Raw genomic sequence first — 21941 nt, 5'->3', positions numbered from 1 at the left:
AGAGGACTAGAAAAAACTGATGGAGTTCCCATCTTAATAATAATAATAATTAAAAAAAACCAGGAAACTACAGACCAATCAACCTAAGATCAATACCTGGGAAGATCTGGGAAAATATAATTAAAAAACAGATTGCCAACATCTAGAATAACTAGCAGTCAGCACGGATTTGTTAAAAACAGTTCATGCGAAACCAATCTTATTTCATTGTTCAACATAGTAGACTAAATTAATAGACCAGTGAAATATTGTAGACATAATATACTTAGACTTCAGCAAGGCATTTGACACAGTAGACCACAATCTACTTCTTGATAAGCTAGAAAAAAGTGGAATAGATAGCTTCACCACCAGATGGATTTGAACTGGCTGACAAACCGTACTCAATGAGTAGTCCTTAATGGGTCTAAGTTTACATGGAGAGAAGTAAGCAGTGGGGTGCCACAAGGCTCTGTCTTAGGTCCAGTACTCTTCAATATCTTCCCTAAATGACTTAGATGAGGGAATAGAAGGGGAACTCACCAAATTTGCAGATGATACTAAGCTGGCAGGAATAACTAACACTCTAGAAGATAGGCTCAAGATCCAATTGGATCTTGACAGACTTGAACGTTGGGCCCTATCTAACAAAATGAAATTCAATGTAGAGAAAAGTAAAGTCTTACACTTAGGTGAGAAAAACCAGAACCACAGATATAAACTGGGGGAAACCAAGCTTAATAGCAGTGACTGTGAGAGGGATCTTGGAGTCTTAGTGGACAACCAGCTAAATATGAGCCAGCAGTGTGCAGCGGCAGCTAAAAAAGCCAACGCTATCCTAAATTGTATTAACAGAGGGATACAATTAAGATCAAGTGAGGAACTAATACCACTCTATAAAGCCCTAGTAAGACCACATCTAGAGTACTACATCCAGTTTTGGTCACCACACTATAAAAAATATGTTGAGACTCTAGAAAGAGTGCAGAGAAGAGCAACCAGGATAATTAGGGGGCTGGAGACTAAAACAAACAAAGAATGGTTGCAGGAACTGGGCATGGCTAGTCTAGTGAAGAGAAGGACCAGGGGGCACATGATAGCAGTTTTCCAATATTTGAGGGGCTGCCACAGAGAGGAGAGGGTCAAGCTATTTTCCCAGGCACCTGAAGGCCAAACAAGGAATAATGGATGGAAACTGAACAAGGAGAGACTCAACCAGAAAGAAGGAAAAACTTTCTGACAGTGAGAACAATCAACCAATGGGACAGCTTGCCTTTGGAAGTTGTGGGAGTTTCATCACCTGAGACTTTCAAGAAGAGATTGGACTACCATTTATCAGAAATGGTGTACGGTCTCCTGCTTGGGCGGGGTGGGGGTTGGAATAGATGACCTACAAGGTCTCTTCCAACTCTGTTAATCAGTTAATCTGTTAAATCTTTGGTTATACAGATAGTCCTTACTTACCACTTCTTTCTTTAGTCTTCAAAGTTACTATGGCACAATAGAAGCAGATGTGCACTTGGGCCACTAAATTTGTGGTAATCCGAGCATTTGTTCAGTGATCACATGTCAGCAGTGACTGTGGTTTTGAAGGTGCAGGAAAAGAAGTTTCACCAATTTGGGTTGTGCCAATAGTTGCACATTTATGATGGCCACAGCATCCCACACTCATGATCCCCATTTGTGACCTTCCCAGCTACTTCTGACAAACAAAATCAGTCGGTATACTGGCAGGAAAGTCCTAGTCCAGCCCTCTGCTCAAGCAGGAGAATGTATACTATTTCAGATAAGTGGCTGTCTAGATTCTTCTTAAAAACCTCCAGTGATGGAGCGCCCACAACTTCTGGAGAGAAGCTGTTCCATTGGTTAATTGTCCTCACTGTTAGGAAGTTTCTCCTTAATTCCAGGTTGCCTCTCTCTTTGGTTAATTTCCAACCATTGTTTCTTGTCCAGCCCTCTTGTGCTTTGTAGAATAATTTGATCACCTCTTCTTTGTGGCAGCCCCTCAAATACTAGAATACTGCTATCATGTTGCCCCTAATTCTTCTTTTCTTTAGACTAGCAAACCCAAATCCTGCAGCCATTCTTCATATGTTTTAGTCTCCAGGCCTTTGATCATCTTAGTTGCTCTTCTCTGAACCTTTTCCAAGGTCTCAACACCTTTTTTGTAGTATGGTGACCAAAATTGATTGCAGTATTCCAGGTGTGATCTTACTAGAGTTTTATAAAGTGGTACTAATACTTCATGTGATCTTGATACTATGCCTCTGTTTATACAACCCGGGATTGTATTAGCTTTTTTGGCTGCTGCTGCACACTGCTGGCTCATACTCAAATGATCATCCACTAGGACTCCAAAGTTCTTCTCACAGTTACTGGACAAGAAAGGAGATTGCAGGATTTTGATTCTGCACTATTTGCAAGAGAGACCAACAAGGATTTAAGGATGCAACGTGAATATTTCTACACCATAATGTGAGAACTCAGTCTATCAGAGAGTATGTTCAGTCTATCGGAGAGAAAGATGGAGGATGACACAACAGCAGTCTTTCAGCAGTTGAGGGACCATCATAGAGAAGTGGGGGTCAGCTATTCTCCAAAGCAGGGGTCTCCAACCATGGCAACTTTAAGACTTGTGGACTTTAACCCCCAGAATTCCTCAGCCAGCTTTGCTGAGGAATTCTGGGAGTTGAAGTCCACAAGTCTTAAAGTTGCCAAGGTTGGAGACCCCTGTTCCAAAGCACCTGAGGACAGGACAAGAACAAACAGATGGAAGATTATTAAGGACAGATCCAACTTAGAATTAAGGAGAAATTTCCTGATACTGAGAACAATTAATAAATGGAATGGCTTACCACTGGAAGAAATATATGCTCCTTTACTGGAGCTTGTCAGTCTAAGAGACCGGACAGACATTTGTCCAGAACAATATAGACTCTCCTGCTCGAGCAGGTGGACGGACTAGAAGACCTCCAAGGTCCCTTCCAACTCTCTTATTGTATGATTGTTCTAACTTTAACTTGCCATATTATTGCTGTTGTTCAGCAAAACAGAAAAATGCAAACACTGAACTGAAGGGACAAACATATAAAATGCTGAGCTTCCTTAATATCCTGTGTGTGAGAGAGACGGAGGGAGGGAGGGAAGGAGGGTGGGAGGAAGGGAAGAAAGAAGATAGCTGTGGCCCCTAATCAAAGCCTGAACATTGTTCAGATAGTCCTTGACTTGTGAGCACAGTTAAGTCCAAAATTACTGTTAATAAGTGAGGGGGCAGCTGTTAAATAAATTATGCCCTATTTTGCAGCCTTTCTTGCCTCAGTTGCTAATTGAATCACGGCAGTTGTTCAGCAAAACAGGAAAATACAAACACTGAACTGAAGGGGCAAAAATATAAATTTTTAAATAAATATATAATGCTGAGCTTCCTTAATATCCTGTGGTGTGTGTGTGTGTGTGTGTGTGCGCGCGCGCATGTGTAAAAAGGTCAGCTATGATCACCTAACCAAAAGTCATACGTATGTATGTGCAAATATATGTACAGAACCCATCTCTGCATTGAAAAGGACAGGACTGCAATCACATAGGATCTGTTTTGATTGTTCCCTTCCTCAAATATGCCTCTGTTCTGGTAGATGTGTCAGCATCTAGTAGTATCCAGTATATTGATCAGCTTTCATCGCAATAAAAAATGTAAAGAACTGAAAGCTGAAAACCGAGGCAATGTGAAGTTTCCAGCCCCTATTAAGGAAACAGCCAGGAATGCAGTTGAACTTTTAGTGTTGAAAAGATCCTTGCATACAGGCTGTGAAATTCTGTGAAACACTGAGAGGGCTGTCGTATTCCAATTCATATCGCCACTGAAAGGCTGGTGTTTGACTTTTAGTTAATTCTGACTTTTATTGAATTCTGAGCTACTTCTCGCACTGCAGCTGTCCTGGATCTGCATTTTTTTTCCAACCAGCAAGCTGTTCCAATTCCTCTAAAGAGCAGAATTTCTTTCTGTCGGCTAACACCAGCCTTTCAGTAGTGATAGGAAATGGACCCAGGTTTACTTAACAGAGACTAAGAGTATGGGAGATGGAGACGAGAAGGAAAATATTGCATGGGGTTGACCCCAAAGACAGAAGTAAAGGATATTGATTTGGTTTAAATAAGGTTGAAATATTAAGTACTCCATTTATAGAGCCATACTAAATAGCATGCAGAATATTGGAACATGGTTGAGTAAATCATTACGATGTTCATTATTTAAAACTTCAGTGAGAACTTCATTGAGTTTCTTTTCACATCTCTTATGGTATCCAGCTGCATCACACATTTATTTCCCTGGTCATTCTTGGGGAGACCCAGAAACGACTGCCTTCTAAAGATGAAAAATGGTGGGAAAATCGTGGGGCTTTTTTTGTCCCCGAGATTAAGATATATTTGAAATATTTATATTCCATATTTCATATGTGCCCGTATTTTAATGATTTAATGAATGCAAATGAAGGACTATCGTTTCCCTTTTTAAAAATAGCTATTTTGCCAATGGTAAAACTCTCACACGACGCTTACCAATTTATGGATTTATAATGAATTCTTCGTAATTAACCTTACCAATATTTTTATGAGTTTTAGACCAGTGTTTGTAAATCATGATGCTGAGAAACCTCTGTTTAGTTTTTATTAGCCCAGACAGGCACAAAACCAACTACTGCAAATCTTTCCAGAAATAGCTGTCTCTGTTAAAAATCATTTGTTACATTTCCCTTCAGATGCTGATTCCGGCCCCCCCATGATAGAACTGTTTGAAGATACCTGTGTGAAAGCTTTTGTCTGATTTAGAGGTCTAAACATTTGGACCTACAGTATATCACAACCCCAGGTTAAGCAGGATAGATGCAATTTGGTTCCTCGCCTAAACTTTTTCTTTTCATCGCCCATGGGAAGAAAAGACTTCCTTTATCCACCTCTCTACTTTTGGGAGATTTTCCAAAAATCAGTTGCTTCTACTGGACAGGCAAATCTTCTTAAACAAAGCATCTGAAAGTGCAGAGAAATAATAACATAGGTGTCCTTGAGGAAGACTCCTTGATCGCTGTCCTCACCCAAACCCCTTCTTTGTTTTTCCCTAGAGAAAGAAACACTCCGAAAAATTTTGCAAGTTTTATTGTTTTTTTTTTGTGTGTGTAAATGGTAATACATTATATTGACTTGATGCAATGATATTAGTACAGAATTAAAGAATGAAGTAGTTGTACAGTATGGATTACAATTTATGATATTGATGTTACAAGGAGTACAACAATAACAACAATAAAAAAACACCCAACCAGAGCATTTATTGAATAATAAAAGCTCCTAACCTTGAGCTAGTTGTTTAGTATTGAAGTCATTATTGTAATGTTTTATATGTACTATGGATATAGAGATACATACATGTAGATGTATGTGTACATTAATAAAAACAAAAGTATGATAAGCAAAAGCAATTTAATCTATCTGCAGATTGCAGATTGCATCACAGTATTCGTTCTGCAATTAAGATTTCAAACCTAAATTGAGCATTAAGTCTAAATTGTAATGTTTTATATGTAGATATAAATGTGGATATTAACAAGTGTGCATGTTAATAAAAGAAAAAAAAGTGATAATCAAAAGCAACTTAATCTGCCTTCAGGTTGTATCAAACTATTTGTTGTGTGTTAAAAGTTTCAGACTATATGAACAGATATAGATGCAAGCATTTATATCTGTGCATATTAAAAAAATATGGTAAGCAATTAAAATACCAAAAAGTAATCTTCAAAAGGGGAAATTTAATAGAAAAAGAACTAAAGGGTTTCTAATTTATCTCTTTTGTAGATCTGCTAATTTTGATTTTAGATAGCAGACTATGATGATATTTGCCACACAGCATGTTATATTGTATTCTGGCAACTGTTCTTACTTAAATTTGCTTAAACTTCCTTTATGTTAATCTGCCATTGCTGCATGTTCTCCAAATTGCTCCAAATTGCTCTAAGGGAAGGTTTTGGTTTCAAAGTCAAGACTTTCATTATTTACCACTCCACCCTTATGAGCTTTTTCAAAAATCAGTTGCTGATATCTTCTTTTTTTAAAAAAAATAGTTTGAAGGAGACTAAGGAGGCTGGCTAGAGAAATGTGAAGTGTATACCTCTTTAAGTGCCTAGGTTGAAGAATATTGTCTAAAAGAAGGAAGGGGTTATGATCACCCAGCTCCTTTTCCTCTATTCAGTGAACCTTTGTAAATGCAAGAGTTAAATGCTGCAAGAAGTTATATATGGTTTATAAATGAAAGGATAATGCATGCATGATTTTCTCAGCTCAGTGCAGATTTAGGATTTTAGCAGGTGAGATCTTTTGCAGGGTGCCGTTCCTTTTTGTAGGTTTTCTTGGGAGGATTGCTAAAATTCTCAGTGGCGACGCTTCCCAGCTCAAACACATCTCCTCTTGGTCTTGGTTCTCGGTGCGGGCGGCTCCTGCTTATCTCCACTGTGTTGGCTGCACATCTTTTATTCCTGCAACTTTTTATAGCCACAAACAGGTCAACCAGGCCAAGAATTAAGGAGAAACAACTGACAATCCACAGCAAGATAATCATGGCAGATTTTTCAGATGACCTAGGGATAAAGCAGGTTATTTTACCAGGGCAAGGTTCCTCGAGACAACTGTAAAATTTCTCAACAAAGAAACCAAACAAACAATAACTGCTAATTCTGAAACTAACTTCTATCATTAACCTCACAAAAAGCTGGATCGCATAGGCCCATGAGAAATCGGGAATTGATAATTCGTGGGCAGCGCAAGAGATTCTGCTCTTTTCTGCATCATTGAAGATTGTTTCTGCACCTCTGAAGATAGTGGATATTTTAGTCTGTCTGCAATAAGTGCAAGGGTAAGAATAGATCTTCACCACTTGCTTGACCACACCATGCAAAATAAACATAACGAACACTGCCATAGGGATCATGACAGACACAAACTCAAAGAACCAGAAGCGAACTTGAGAGACTGTAATAATAGCATCATAGCACATGCTTGAGCATCCTGGCTCTTCGGTGTTGCAGACGAGAGCGGTCAGTTCATCATCATAGACAGGGAATGCCCCAAACAAGATCACCATCAGTCTCATCAGGATCATGTAGGTTAACCAAATCTTTCCTGGAAAGAAAGAAAATAGGGCGAGATGAAACCAATTTAAAAAAGTCCAACCAATCACTAATATCCGGCCATTGACTAGTCTGGTTGATTGTAATTTCTAACAGTAATCATACTTTAATCCTATGCATGTAATCCTATACACTGCTTATCAATTGCATTGGTAAGCTGTAGAAATGGTCAAATTTCAGACTCATAAAAATGAGTCTCTTTTTTCGCAGTGCATGCTGCATCATACATTTTGGCCCACTTGGGAATACCCATGTCTATAAAATGGAAGCTACATAAATTATTACAATAAATAACTTGATCTTCAACGCATACATCTAGTCCCTTTTTCAAACCTTTTAAGTAAAATGGCTAGCATGCTGAACAGCTTGTGGACTCTCCACGTGTTACCCGAAGGGTCTAATATGAGAAATAACTGCTTAGCCGCTTCAAATACCACCAAGAAAATAAACCACATTCTTCTGAGGTAACCTGTTCACTTAACTGCTTACATTGTTAGGGAATTTATTTTAATGTTTAGCTGCACTCAATATTCATTACAATTTCCACCCAATGTTCTAGTCCCATTTATCAGAGTAATAGGATGTAAAGTTCTTCTCAGTTAATCTTCAAAGATTGCTATATTATATGTTCACTTACTATTCTGTTTTCTAACTGAACGCATTCAACTGGCTTAGCTATTTTCTTACAAGATTTGGTTTTCAAGTCATTTATAAACCTGGTTGTCCTCATCTATTTATACACCTCATATATCAATATATTTATTTATATATCGCACAGATTTTGGATATATTTTGTATTAGTCAGCTCCATCAGTTGTATGCATTGAGGGAACAAGTATGCCCGTCCATCTTTTCAAAATCTTTCATTAATTAATTTCACTACATGTCCCAGATTCAAATTTTGTATCAAAGAAGGACAAAAAGTATATCCAGAGTCCAATCTGGCAGATCTTCTGGGCTCAGAAGCTAAGCAGGGTTAAACTGGGTTTGTACTTGGATGAGAGACACAAAGGAAATTCTAAATTTATAGACTAGACTGGGTAGTAAACAGATAAATATCGGAAGACTAGATTCCTTCTGTTTTCCATGGATGTGTTTATAAAGCTGCCAGGAATCAAGCTCAATTCAAAAGACGCTACATACTCAATGGCCATTATGCATATTTTATATATTTTCATTGTTTCCCACAGGAACATAAAATCCAAGCTTTTCCCTCTTTTTCTTCAATATCAAATGGTATATTGTAAATATTGTAAGTATATTGTTAGAAAGTTTCTTTATTTCAATCTTAATATTATTCTAGCAAATCTTAGCTTTCGGGAATAAATGCTGAGTATAATATAGTATTGACAAGGTGCTTTTTGAGCTTTGCCATAAATCATATGACTGATGTGATCTATCCGTTACAGTGATCATAGATTAAAAGAGAATCGAATCGGGAAATAAGTTAAATAATATAAATCTAAACTATTGAGTCTGCCAATAGATAAGGGAAATAAAAAAGCAGACAATATATACAGCAGCAATACCTGAACATTTCAATGACTGCTTTTGTGAAAACAGTCTCATTTTTTAAGACTGCCGGACAATGCTTGATTTTAAGGATATCGCTGCTGGACAAGGACACAAAGATGGATGTGTCTTCCTTTTGCCTGAGTCTTCCAATTTTTTTCTTCCATTGCTCTTGCCAAAACTAAATTTATTAATTATATATTATTTTGGGGAAAATTGTTGATAATTAAGTGCCTTAGGAAGCGTTCTGATCATTTTCATTTGTATTTGTGTCTAATTATTACTTAACAGAATAATATTAGTTTTTCTTGCGAGACTAATTCACTCATTTTCTTTTACTATAAAAGTTTGGCTCAAAACTTTTTGGCGCTTTCCTTCCACACCAGTTATTTATGATCCCATTTTTAGGGAAACGTGTCTGGTTCTCAAACCCTTCCCACAATGTTGAATGAAGTTTCCCAAAATGAAACCAATTAAATCTCAAATGCAAATTTCTAAATACTTACCTACAAGGGTTACATTATAATTGAGAACAACGAAGAAAAAGCCAAATGCGTTCCAATATTTCATAATTAAAGTCATTTTTCTCAGCACTATTTTCTATAGGAAGAATGAAGTGCAGCAATCTAAAGGAGAAGAGGGAGAAGAAACATTAAAAATAAAACTCTAAAAACTCTGGCTTTTATGAGGAATAATGACCTAAAGTAAGCAAAACTGGCAGAGAAATGAAACTTCTTTGGGAAATATAACTCTTCCTTATAAGGAGCACAATTTGTTAAAATCTGAAAATCAAGCAAACAACACTGATAAACTTTTGCCAAAACAAAAACAAACAAAAAAATAGATGAAATTGAAGAACAAAATAAAAGCAAGACTTTTAGCAGTTATATTACTTACCAAGAGAAATTTCTTTTCCTAAGTAAAGCAAGTCCAAACTTCTAAACTACCAACCAGAGATGCTTTAAATTTGTCTATCTACTCACCTTTTACTTTTCAGGATGAGTCTCTTTCTGGGAGCTCTTTCTCTTTCTCTCTCTTTCAGAGGAATAAGGTCAGCAACGAATTGTCCAGCCTAAAAAATACTGAAAGCAAATTGTCTCCTCCCACTATTCAAGGAAACATCTGCCACAGTTATCTGTTGTATCTAGACCAAAAAAAAAAAAAATCCACTGTCTATGCACGCATTTTAATAAACCACTGATAGTCATTATTTCGAGGTGATTCAATTTGATATGGAAGAGCTTGACCTTGCCAAGGAAAGAGAATTATCTATTCCCCCCCCCCTCCAGCAAGCCTTTTTTTTTCCTGCTCAAGCTTTTTCCAAGAGCTCCGTTCTAAAGCTCAGTAACAAAACAGTAAGGCTATACCTTTCCATCAATAGCATTAGAGCAACAAGAGAACAAGAGAAAATGAATGGCAATGAAGTCAAGTACCATATGGTTAGATATTTGATGGAAAACTTTATTTCCAATGTAGATAGTTTGGTTGGGTCCCTTCTTGTCCAAGCGCCAATTTGCACATAGCAATGCAATATATAGAAGAGTGCTCCTATGTTACCTATATACCATATACCATATACCATTTATATATGTCACATACATATATAAATACTCAGTGGAGTTTTTGTTTTCCCCATAATATAAAGGGAAACATTATGAGTGGCTTCAGAAGCACTGTTTTGACACAAGCACTGCCTTGTTAATTTTTATATTGTTACAAGGACAGCAACATGACCTCTCTGGGGCAGCCTGCATCTACTTGATGTCCTCCAACAATATTAACCTTCCACTCCTATCGCTTCCATTAATTGACGTCCACAGATATGACTACCTTGTTGGTGAAGGCTACTCTGAAGCACTTAGGGAAATTAAAATGTTCTTTCTCAAGATCACTGGGATCATTGCATAATTCCTATTGATAATTCCTTTTTAACAGGATCTGTCTTTCAATTCAATAACTGGGAATTCCACAACTTCTTTATTACCCCTAGATTTACTTATACAGCAGGATGCCATAGGCAGAAAAAGAGACCTGAGTAACAGCAGGCAGATTTTATAGTGTTCATTATTTAGTCGTTGCCTATGTTAAAAAAGTAAGGATTCATCAGCAAAGTCTCCTCAATTTGCTTTCCTTCCATTGAAGGGGCCCTAGGCAAGCACCATACTTGGTGCCAATTTCACCAAATTTTATTTCTTTACAATTTGGATAGAGATGGGAAAAACAATCTCATGGAAGATCTTCATTTGATTTTTCACAAGGTTGATATTCTCCTGACTAAAGCATACAACAAAGGAGTAAATAGCTTTAGGGGTATCTGCAGAACATAGACCAAGTCAATTAGAAACCAGCAAGTTGCTAACTCTTTGAAGACTTTTCCTCCAAGTCATATGAAATTGGTCTTCTGGGGAAACCTCCAACTTTCACTGGTTCACCATGTTTCTGTTTACCGCATTGGTAGGCCAGCAAAGTGATGGTGGCTCCATTATGAGGAGATCACCTCAAGAACAAGCAGTCTCAAAGAGGAACAAGAAGGCTGTATAGAGGAGACCTAAGAAGCACGAGAAAGATACAGTAGATGTTTAGAAAAGCTGAGCTGCTTTTCACAGTAAAGAAGATGATCATTTTCGGATCATTTTTAATCTGAGTAAAATTGAATTATGTAGAATTCTTAGTATTTTAGCTTATTATGTAATAAAAAATGTAGAAGGCTTTGGAAACAGCTAATTCTGTTTGAGAAGGGACACAGTGGCTCAGTGGCTAAGACACTGAGCTTGTCGATCGAAAGGCGGCAGTTCAGCGGTTCGAATCCCCAGTGCCATGTAACGGGGTGAACTTCCGTTACTTAACCCAGCTTCTGCCAACCTAGCAGTTCGAAAGCACATAAAAAATGCCAGTAGTAAAATAGGAACCACCTTTGGTGGAAAAGTAATAGTATTCCATGTGTCTTTGCCATTTAGTCATACCAGCCACATGACCATGGAGACGTCTTCAGACAGCTTTGGCTTTGAAACGGAGATGAGCACCACCCCCTAGAATTGGGAACGACTAGCACATATGTGTGGGGGGAACTTTTACCTTTACCTTAGTTCTGTTTGAAAATTCTTTATGCACTACAAATGCTATGGCTTTTACTTTTTCTTCTATTAAATTCACCGTAATTCTCTAACATTCTCACTTCCTGTTCTGGCTTGTACTTTAGCCATCAATGGAAGACTCGGACCTGTGGATTTTAAAGAAAAAATGAAATATTAAATACTTTCAATTTGCACATAATTAGCTATGATAATTAAAGAGATCTTAAAATTGAACTGACAATATCATAATGGCATTAGGTGAGCCTAACTTGGAAGGCTGCTCCACAATTCCAATGGGCTTCTGAAAACTGATTTAAAACATATTCAGCAGTGATGGGTTGTTCCCGGTTCAGACCGCTTCTATAGAACCAATAGTAAAACCAGCGGGGGGCTCTGCCCACCAACCTGGATGTCATCATAGGCGATCTGTGCATGCGTGAAACAAGCGCGCACATGCGATCCCGTTGCGAACTGGTAGTAAAGATAAGTAGAACCCACCCCTGATATTCAGATATAAGAATTAGAGTTTTCTTGAGAACTTTGGCCAGTGTTTCATTTCAATTTCTTAATCACTTGTGCAATTGAACACAGAGTCAGAAATTTAGCAAGCACATTCTTCTCAGCAGTCACCAAAGCAGGCTTTGAAAGAACCCTAGAATTATTCAAAGATGATCAACATTAACACTGCATTTAGACCAGTATAAATATAATAGTAAATGTACTAAACAGGAATAAGTATACAATAACATCTTCCCCAAATGCAATGATCTGTAAAGTTATTTCAACAATAAAGAAATCAAAGGTAATTATGATCAAGATAAGAATCATGAATTATTTATTTAGAAAATTTATCCCAACTCACTCACGGAGACTCTGTGAGGCTTACAGAAATAAAACCCCAAATAAACCATTTGACAGGCTCTATATTACCTTGGGGTTCATCGGCCCAGTGGCAAACCATGTCTTCAAATTTTTTAAAAGAGTACCAAGGTGGGAGCTAATCTTATCTTCACAGGGATGGCTCCTTTCCTGGTCCACATATAACATATTCATATGTTACTTACATTGCTTAAATTATGATTTTAATAAAATGTTAGTAGAATGGAATAAGGAATTTGTGATTTCTATTAGATTAGTAAGTAGTACGGGTAAAAGATAAAAAATCCTGTTTCTTCAAATAAACAATAACCAATTTTTAATATTAATTATATGTTCTTTTATCAGAAGTTTTACTATTTTAATGCAGTTAGGGAAACTGACAAAATTTAGGATGCAGTTCCCAGCATTAAACAAACTTCAACTGAAAGTTAAGATACCTATTTCTATAAATTTCCCTAATAATCATGTAGTAGTTTATAATAAAGAATAAAAGCTAAATGAACTCTAGCACCCCATATTCCAATTTAGTTTTTGGAAACCAAGAATACATATATAACTGCTCAAAAAAATAAAGGGAACACTTAAACAACACAATGTAACTCCAAGTCAATCATACTTCTGTGAAATCAAACTGTCCACTTAGGTAGCAATACTGATTGACAATCAATTCCACATGCTTGCGCACATGGAATAGACAACAGGTGGAAAGCATAGGCAGTTAGCAAGACATCCACAGTAAAGGAGTGGTTCTGCAGGTGGTGACTACAGACCACTTCTCAGTTCCTATGCTTTCTGGCTGATGGTTTGGTCACTTTTGAATGCTGGCGGTGCTGTCACTCTAGTGGTAGCATGAGACAGAGTCTACAACCCACACAAGAAGCTCAGGTAGTGCAGTTCATCCAGAATGGCACATCAATGCGAGCTGTGGCAAGAAGGTTTGCTGTGACTGTCAGCGTAGTGTCCAGAGCATGGAGGCACTACCAGGAGACAGGCCAGTACGTCAGGAGACGTGGAGGAGGCCGTAGGAGGGCAACAACCCAGCAGCAGGACCGCTACATCCGCCTTTGTGCAAGAAGAGACAGGAGAAGCACTGCCAGAGCCCTGCAAAATGACCTCCAGTGGGCCACAAATGTGCATGTGGCTGCTCAAACAGTTAGAAACAGACTCCATGAGGGTGGTATGAGGGCCTGATGTCTACAGGTGGGGGTTGTGCTTATAGCCCAAGACCGTGTAGGACATTTGGCATGGGGTGGGTTCTAAATATTTTTACTACTGGTTCTGTGGACATGGCTTATTTTGTGGGCGTGGCTTGATGGTCATGTGACAGTGGTTGTGGCTTGATGGGTAGGCGTGGCCAACTCAATGTCTCTCATGTCAAGGGGTACCTCGACAGGCCCCTCCCCTCCCAGCCATTCCTTGTCACACCCAGCCTCAACTTATCTATAATTCTGCAAAAATGTTGTTCACCTTTTTTCAACTTTATTATCTACATACTATAGATTGGGGTCTCCAAACTTGGCCACTTTAAGACTTACGGACTTCAACTCCCAGAATTCCTCAGCCAGCTTTGCTGTCTTAAAGTCTTAAAGTGGCCAAGGTTGGAGATCTCTGCTATAGATACACTTTCATGGACCACTGAAAGGAGGAAATGGCTCACATGCTTTTCCCAAGAGGGTGATAGGCAACAGTCTTTTAAGGGGCTGCTAGAAAGAAGGGAGGGGGAGTATTTTCCAGAGCACCAGAAGGTAAAACAAGAAGCAATGGATGGAAACTCAACAAAGAGAGAAGCAACCTAAAACTAAGGACAAACTTCCTGAAAGTGTGAACCTATATAGGTTTCAGTCATAATTTCACATATAAAATAGCCATTCATGTAATACAACCTGCACATTGTTCAAAACAATCATTAGTATTATGGCGATGTTTGACAGCAAGCCTAAAATCCCCATTCCCTCTCCACTCCAGAGGAAGGTTACTTCAAAATCCCCATTTCCTCCCCACCCCACTAATCTGTTCTGGGAAGGAATCAAACTCCCCCCTCTTCATTTCCCAAATAAAATATCCCAGATATTTAAGGAATAATCAAGTTGCTAGTAAGGAACCTGCCTGGAATTCCACATTCCTGCCAGCTGCATAAAGGAAACTTTGTAAGCAGAGATCATAGAAAGTTCGACTCCATTTACAAGCAGGCAAAAAATTCATTCAAGACAGGATACTTCACAATGGAAATCGCTCAAACCTTTTTAAAACACAAAGCCCATGTTGCACAAACCCCAAAACTTCAAAAACATTGAATCATATAAGAATTCCTCCTCTTATCCAATTTGTTGTTCAGCTGACCGAGAAAGGAGTTTCTAGCCGCTCTGTCAATTTAAAACGACAGCATTCCCCCCCTTCTCCTTTGCCAAGCGATCTCCTGGCTGAGAAGTGAGCCGATCAGTTGGGAGGCTTCTTGGCTTCTCAATTTAAAGGGACAGTGTCTTGTTTTTTTTTCTCTTCTTTGACAAGTGAGTCTTGATTTTTTCCTTCTAGCCGATCAGCTGGGAGTCGGGAGACAGCAATAGATTGGGGGCGGGGCCAGGCAGAATTTTTACTACCGGTTCTCCGAACTACTCAAAATGTTTACTACTGGTTCTTGCGAACTGGGGAGAACTGGTAGCAACCCACTACTGGTTTGGCATTTGCCAGAGAACACCAAGATTGGCAACTTCGCCACTGGCACCCTGTGCTCTTCACAGATGAAAGCAGGTTCACACTGAGACATGTGACAGACATGACAGGGTCTAGAGACGCCGTGGAGAATGTTCTGCTGCCTGCAACATCCTCCAGCATGATCGGTTTGGCAGGGGGTCAGTAATGGTGTGGGGTGGCATTTCTTTAGGGGGCCACACAGCCCTCCATGTGCTCACCAGAAATAGCCTGACTGCCATTAGGTACCAGGATGAGATCCTCAGACCCCTTGTGAGACCATATGCTGGTGCGATTGGCCCTGGGTTCCTCCTAATGTGAGACAATGCTAGACTTTATGTGGCTGGAGTGTGTCAGCAGTTCCTGCAAGACAAAGGAATTGATGCTATGGACTGGCCCACCTGTTCCCCAGACCTGAATCCAATTGAGCACATCTGGGACATCATGTCTCGCTCCATCACCAACGCCATGTTGTACCACAGACTGTCCAGGAGTTGCTTTAGTCCAGGTGTAGGAGGAGATCCCTCAGGAGACCATCCGCCACCTCATCAGGAGCATGCCCAGGCGTTGTAGGGAGGTCATACAGGCACATGGAGACCACACGTACTACTGAGCCTCATTTTGACTTTTTTTTTAATTTTGTCACAACAGTATATACAATCATCAACATAAACAATAATTCATCATGAGAGAAAAGGTATATATAAGTAAAAGTATAAGTAAAAGTATGCATATAATACTATAATGAAGAGAACAATAGGACAGGAACGGTAGGCACTATTGTGCTTTTATGCACGCCCCTTAGGAATGGGGTGAGGTCAATAGTAGACAGTTTTTGGTTGAAGATTTTGGGGTTTGGAGTAGAGACTATAGAGTCAGGTAGTGAGTTCCAAGCGTTAACAACTCTGTTACAAAAGTCATATTTTCTGCAATCAAGTTTGAAGCGGTTGACATTAAGTTTAAATCTATTGTTTGCTCTTGTATTGTTGCGATTGAAGCTGAAGTAGTCTTTTACAGGAAGGATATTACAATAGATGATTCTGTGTGTAAACACAGATCATGTCGGAGTCGGTGGAGTTTTAAGTTTTTTAAATGCAGGATTTCAAGCCTGGTGGTATAAGGTATTTTGTTGTTTTCGGAGGAGTGAAGAACTCTTCTAGTAAAATATTTCTGGATGCGTTCAATAGTATTAATGTCAGAGATGTGGTAAGGGTTCCAGACGGATGAGCTGTATTCAAGAATAGGTCCGGCAAATGTTTTGTATGCTTTGGTTAGTAGTGTAGAGTTTTTGGAAAAGACTTGTTTTAAGGACATTACATCAAAGTTGGCCTGTAGTATTGTTGTCCACTTTAGTTTTGAGTGTAATTCCAAATCTAGACCTCCATGGGTTGCTCAATTTGATTTCCATTGATAATTTTTGTGTGATTGTGTTGTCAGCACATTCAACTACTGTACATTGTGTTGTTTAAGTGTTCCCTTTATTTTTTTGAGCAGCTTATATATATTAAAAAGCATGTGAAAACAAAACAGGAGTTCTTTAAATCTAGGCCAGGTAAAGAAAATAAAATTATAGAACATATAGAAATGGCTTGGTTTAGGAAATATAAATCTGCATTAGAACTCTAATAGACCAGGAAATTATATAAAACATTTGGAAAGATAAGTGTTTGCATGAACTTCGGTAGAATGATAAGACTGAGAAACTATGAAAGACCGTACTTTAGAATTTGGAGGAGCTGCACGTTAACTTTATCCATTCAATTAAACAAATATTCTGGGTTGGTATCTAAAATATCAGAACTGAAAAATCTCTATGTTCTTCTGCCAGGTAATTTTTATATTTAAGAGAAAAGCTTACTTTTTAGTAGCAATAGTTTTCAATTCTCCGAATAACTGTAGATTTGGCAGCAAATCAGTCCGAGCTACAAAATGGTAAAAGGAATTTTTTCTCCCAGTTAATAGAAGTAAACAAATGTCTTATGTCTTTGGTGAAGCAGCCGAAGAAAAACCAAATATAAGACATCAAGTCATTTCAAAAAACAGACCGTGGCTTTTGTTTAGTAGGAAATGTTTTTAAAGAGGATGGTATAAAGTTAAGAAGCAACAATTTAACAGAAAATACAGTAGCAATTTAGTACTTTTCCCTGTAAGCGAGTTTTCCTGCTTGTTTTCTTTTCATCCCCAGTGAATATATTCTTCTGAAATAGAAAAAAAAGAGAGAAAATAATGTCATTTCACACCTTTCTCCGTTTGACTGATATGAATTAAGAATCACTCAACAGTGAAATGGGTGGCATATAATTTTTCATTCTAGCATATGTTGAAGTTGCTATACAGTATTATCATGATGTTAACAAGGACATGCCATAGCTAACAGGACAGTTTTACTTAAATTTTAAGATGTATGGACATCAACTCCCCAAATTCCACATGTTATACTACAATAAAGAAGGGTTTTCTTTTAGCTTCTTCTCTGGTAATATTGAACTACAAACTAGGGCATACAAAACTTTTGCCAGACTAATTCTTGAATAGAGCTCATTTGTCTGGAACTTGTATTGCATATTGGACATTAATACAATCAAACGAGTCCGGAAATATTTCACGAGAAGTGTCCTCCACTCCTCTACTCACAACAAAATACCTTATGCCACCAGACTCGAAATTTTGGGCTTAGACAACTTAGAACTTCGCCATACTTCGGTCTGACCTAAGCATAGTACATAAAATCATCTGCTACAATGTCCTACCAGCCAATGAATACTTCAGCTTCAACCAAAACAATACAAGAGTAGTGGTGAAATCCAAATTTTTTTACTACCGGTTCTGTGGGCATGGTGTGAAAGTAACCTTTTTTTTTATAATTCTGAAAGATTGTGTATTCATACTTGTGAGAATGTGTGATTGTTTGGTTAAAGTAAAGGTAAAGGTTCCCCTCACACATATGTGCTAGTCGTTTCCGACTCTAGATAGTTTGGTTATGCGACATCAAATCAATGTTAGTTTTTTAGCGACTGTTCTTTAGTGACTTTAGCAGTCTTTCTCCATAATAATCTGTCCTCAGCTTAGCCTTTTAGGATTCAGTGGTGCATTCCTTGACATTGTAATTAAGTGATTCATCCTGCTCCTTGCTGTCCTCTTCTCTTTCCTTCCTTCCTCCCAGATTATGACCCTCCCATGGGAATTGCATCTTCATATAATGCATCAAAAATATTAGACAGCAGAGAATTTTTGTAGCTCAGAGTTGAATTGTAGGTTCCTTGAGCTTGTTTGCTTTCTTACAGATATTTCATTACCAAACTAGGTAATAACACTGCACTGCAGAGGTGGGTTTCAGCAGATTCTGACCAGTTTTGGAGAATCGGTAAGAGAAATTTTGAGTAGTTTGGAGAACCGGTAGTAAAAATTCTGACTGGCCCCGCCCCCATCTATTCTCTGCCTCCCAAATCCCAGCTGATGGGGAGGAAATGTGGATTTTGCAATAACCTTCCCCTGGATTGGGGAGGGAATGGAGATTTTACAGTATCCTTCCCCTGCCACGCCCACCAAGCCATGTCACACCCACCAAGCCACACCCACAGAACCGGTAGTAAAAAAAATTGAAACCCACCACTGCTGCACTGATGAAATTACCTGGTTTGGTAATGAAACGTCTGCAAGTAAACAAACAAGCTCAAGGAGCACTTTGGATCCCAGAAAAAGGTTAGAGTTTGAACCTCTTCATTAGTGCCTTAAGTGAAAAGTATGAATTGGTATGTTCAATAATTCATTTGCTTTTCTCGCTAACCATAATATAGTATTCTCAAGTCTTTTCCAACACCCAAGTTTTTTGTCTTTCTTGGTTGTTTTCTTGCAGACGATTCATTACCCAAATTAGGTAGCATCATCAGTTTCAACACTGAACTACGAATATTCTCCTCTATCAAACTGCAAAATCTGTGACATTATTACGCAAGTTTTTTTTAAAAAAAGGTGATTTCTAACTGATTCATCCCCTCAAATGAATCAGAATTACTGACATGATATATCTCAAAAAAAAAGAAACTATTGCTTGCTGTGTATTTGCCACTCGGACTTTAATGATTATTGAGAGAAGATGAACAGATATAAGCACAAGCTAAACAGTTCTAAAAATGACATTGTTAATGCAATTTTTCGTTCTGAAAATAAATATGCCACTGCTGGGGGGGGAAAAAAAACACACTGGCATGCTTGCAGTGACTTCTCAACCTTTAAGCAAAATCCCACTCGTATAGACCGTGCATATTCCAAAGGAAGAACCAACATATCCTGGGGAAACATTTTCCCAATCTTTCTGCAAATGTGACCAGAGTGGTTTTAAAATCAAGACAAGTGGTTAAAAAGAATAATTCTTTGTCTAAACACTAAACACACTTCCTTTGCACTTTGTGCGTGGTTCTGGCAAAGTAGAATTGAATAATACTTTCCATTTTGCAAGTAGCTTTTTAGGGTTAGGAATTAAATTATACTGTCAAAAAAAAAGGAGCAAATTCCTTTTTCTGGTATATTATAATTCACTTGTACATAATCTTTGCTTGAAAGAGAAAAACAAAATGAAAATATAGAAATCAATTCTGCATTTGGATCCTATTTTCTTGTTTGGGTTGACCCCCCCCTTTTTTTTTTAATAGAGGAGGACACGTTGAGCCTCATTCCTGAGGATCGTAAAATCTGTGTGTATAGATAGTCCTCAACTTACAACAATAATTGAGACCAGAATTTCCATTGCTAAGCAAGCCAATTGTTTAGTGAGTCCTGCCCAATTGTATGACCTTTTCTGCCATAGTCATTAAGCAAATCTGCTTCCCCCATTGATTTTGCTTGCTGGAAGCTATCTGGGAAGTTTGCAAATGGAAATCACATGACAATGGGATGCTACAACCATCATATATACATACTGGTTGACAAGTGCCTGAATCTTAATCATGTGACAATAGAGTTAGCTGTAATGGCCGAAACTGCTAGGAGGTGGTCTAGAGGTGGGTTTCAGCAGGTTCTGACCAGTTCTGGAGAACTGGTAGCGGAAATCTTGAATAGTTCGGATAACAGGTAAGAAAAATTATGACTGGCCCCACCCCCAACTGTTCTCTGCCTCCCGAGTCCCAGCTGATCGGGAGGAAATGGGATTTTGCAGTATCCTTCCCCTGGATTGGGGAGGGAATGGAGATTTTACAGTATCCTTCCCCTGCCACGCCCAAGCCACACCCACCAAGCCATGCCATGCCCACCAAGCCACACCCACAGAACCAGTAGTAACAAAATTTGAAACCCACCACTGGACTGGTTGTAAGTTATTTTTTTCCAGTGCCACTGTAACTTCAAATGGCACTAAATGAATGGATGTAAGTCAAGGACTATCTCTATTCCAATCCAGATATTAATATGTACATACAAGAACTTAATAATGAAAGGAGACTTTCCATTCTCCATGACTTTTGGCTGGTGACCATGAAACAAATGAGGAAACCCATATATAAACCTCAGAAAACACACACATATATATATACAGTATATATATGTGTGTGTGTGTGTGTGTGTGTGTATGTATATATATGTATATCAATGAAATTCAACAAGCAACAAACAAATATTTCTTTATTAAATTGAGATCAGTATTGCCCAAAATTATGTCTCAATAGCAGAACTGAAAAGGGAACAAAAAAAAATTAGATTGTTTCAGTACATTTTGCCATATAATTCAGTCTGCACTTATTTGTTTTTTTTGCAAACTTTCGAATCATTTCTGTTTCAAGGTCGAAGACAGAAGATACTATAAAGCACTAAAGATTTTAAGATGTCTGGTTGAACTTACTTTCGGTTTACGGTATTTCAAGGTTTAAACTAGCTTCCACATCCTGGTGTTCTCCTCATGCTTTATATCTTTTGGCTTGGAGTTGAAGGCCAATATCTCTACATCAATGATTGTCAATCTTGACAACTTTCAGATGTCTGGACTTCAGACTTCTTAAAATTTCCAAGGATGAGAAACACTGATATAGAGAATACCGCAGATAAAACATTTCACGTAAAGTGTAAACTTTGTTAAATGATAAATTAGCTTTCGGAAATCAACAGCTGCAAAAAGCTTTCTTTCAGGTACCAAATAACTTGAACTAAAGATCTTTACAGACCCTTGTGACTCTAGAGAAGAAGGCCAATATCCTCTTCAAATTTTCACCCTCCTATTAGCATAGAGGTTTTCTGGATTCAAAATTGAGACTCTGTATGGAACAAGGCATACTATCCCACGATTACAGTATATATGGAGGAATACAATAGACACACCCTTCCCCCTATTTGTAACTCTAATCAGGTGAGAACACACAGAACAGGATTTTCAGTGGGAACATTTTATTTTCAGTGGGAGTTGCAACTAGGACCTTTTCTTCATGCAAAAGCCATAATGGCAGCACAGTAATATCATAAAAGGAGGAACTATGATTGCAATGGATCATAAGGTAAAGGTTCCCCTTGCACATACATGCTAGTCATTCCCAACTCTAGGGGGCGGTGCTCATTAGTTTCAAAGCTGAAGAGCCAGCGCTGTCCGAAGATGTCTCCGCAGTCATGTGGCAGGCATGACTAAACACCAGAGGTGCACAGAACGCTGTTA

General features: G+C 38.4%; 1 protein-coding gene across 1 annotated transcript; it reads right to left on the bottom strand.

The window, feature by feature from the left end:
• Window positions 1-5201: 5201 nt before the first annotated feature.
• On the bottom strand, window positions 5202-12776 carry LOC131198795 (gap junction delta-4 protein-like). The gene is made up of 5 exons (XM_058183849.1): window positions 12671-12776; window positions 11748-11886; window positions 9650-9810; window positions 9173-9292; window positions 5202-7146 (listed from the first exon to the last, which is right to left on the bottom strand). Exons 4-5 carry the CDS (start codon window positions 9246-9248, stop codon window positions 6329-6331), a joined length of 894 nt encoding a protein of 297 aa, XP_058039832.1. The 5' UTR covers window positions 9249-9292; window positions 9650-9810; window positions 11748-11886; window positions 12671-12776; the 3' UTR covers window positions 5202-6328.
• Window positions 12777-21941: the final 9165 nt, after the last annotated feature.

The sequence above is a fragment of the Ahaetulla prasina genome, chromosome 4, assembly GCF_028640845.1.
Source record: "Ahaetulla prasina isolate Xishuangbanna chromosome 4, ASM2864084v1, whole genome shotgun sequence".
Taxonomy (NCBI): domain Eukaryota; kingdom Metazoa; phylum Chordata; class Lepidosauria; order Squamata; family Colubridae; genus Ahaetulla; species Ahaetulla prasina.
The sequence above is the reverse complement of the archived record's forward strand: the minus strand, read 5'-3'. Positions and strand labels throughout refer to the sequence as shown.

What these genes read in the sequence shown, in the direction of transcription:
- LOC131198795 (XM_058183849.1), bottom strand. Translation starts at nt 9,248, where the DNA reads ATGACTTTAATTATGAAATATTGGAACGCATTTGGCTTTTTCTTCGTT. An exon ending in TTATAATGTAACCCTTGTAG is followed by an intron (nt 7,147 to 9,172) that starts GTAAGTATTTAG and finishes CTTTCTTTCCAG; the next exon opens with GAAAGATTTGGTTAACCTAC.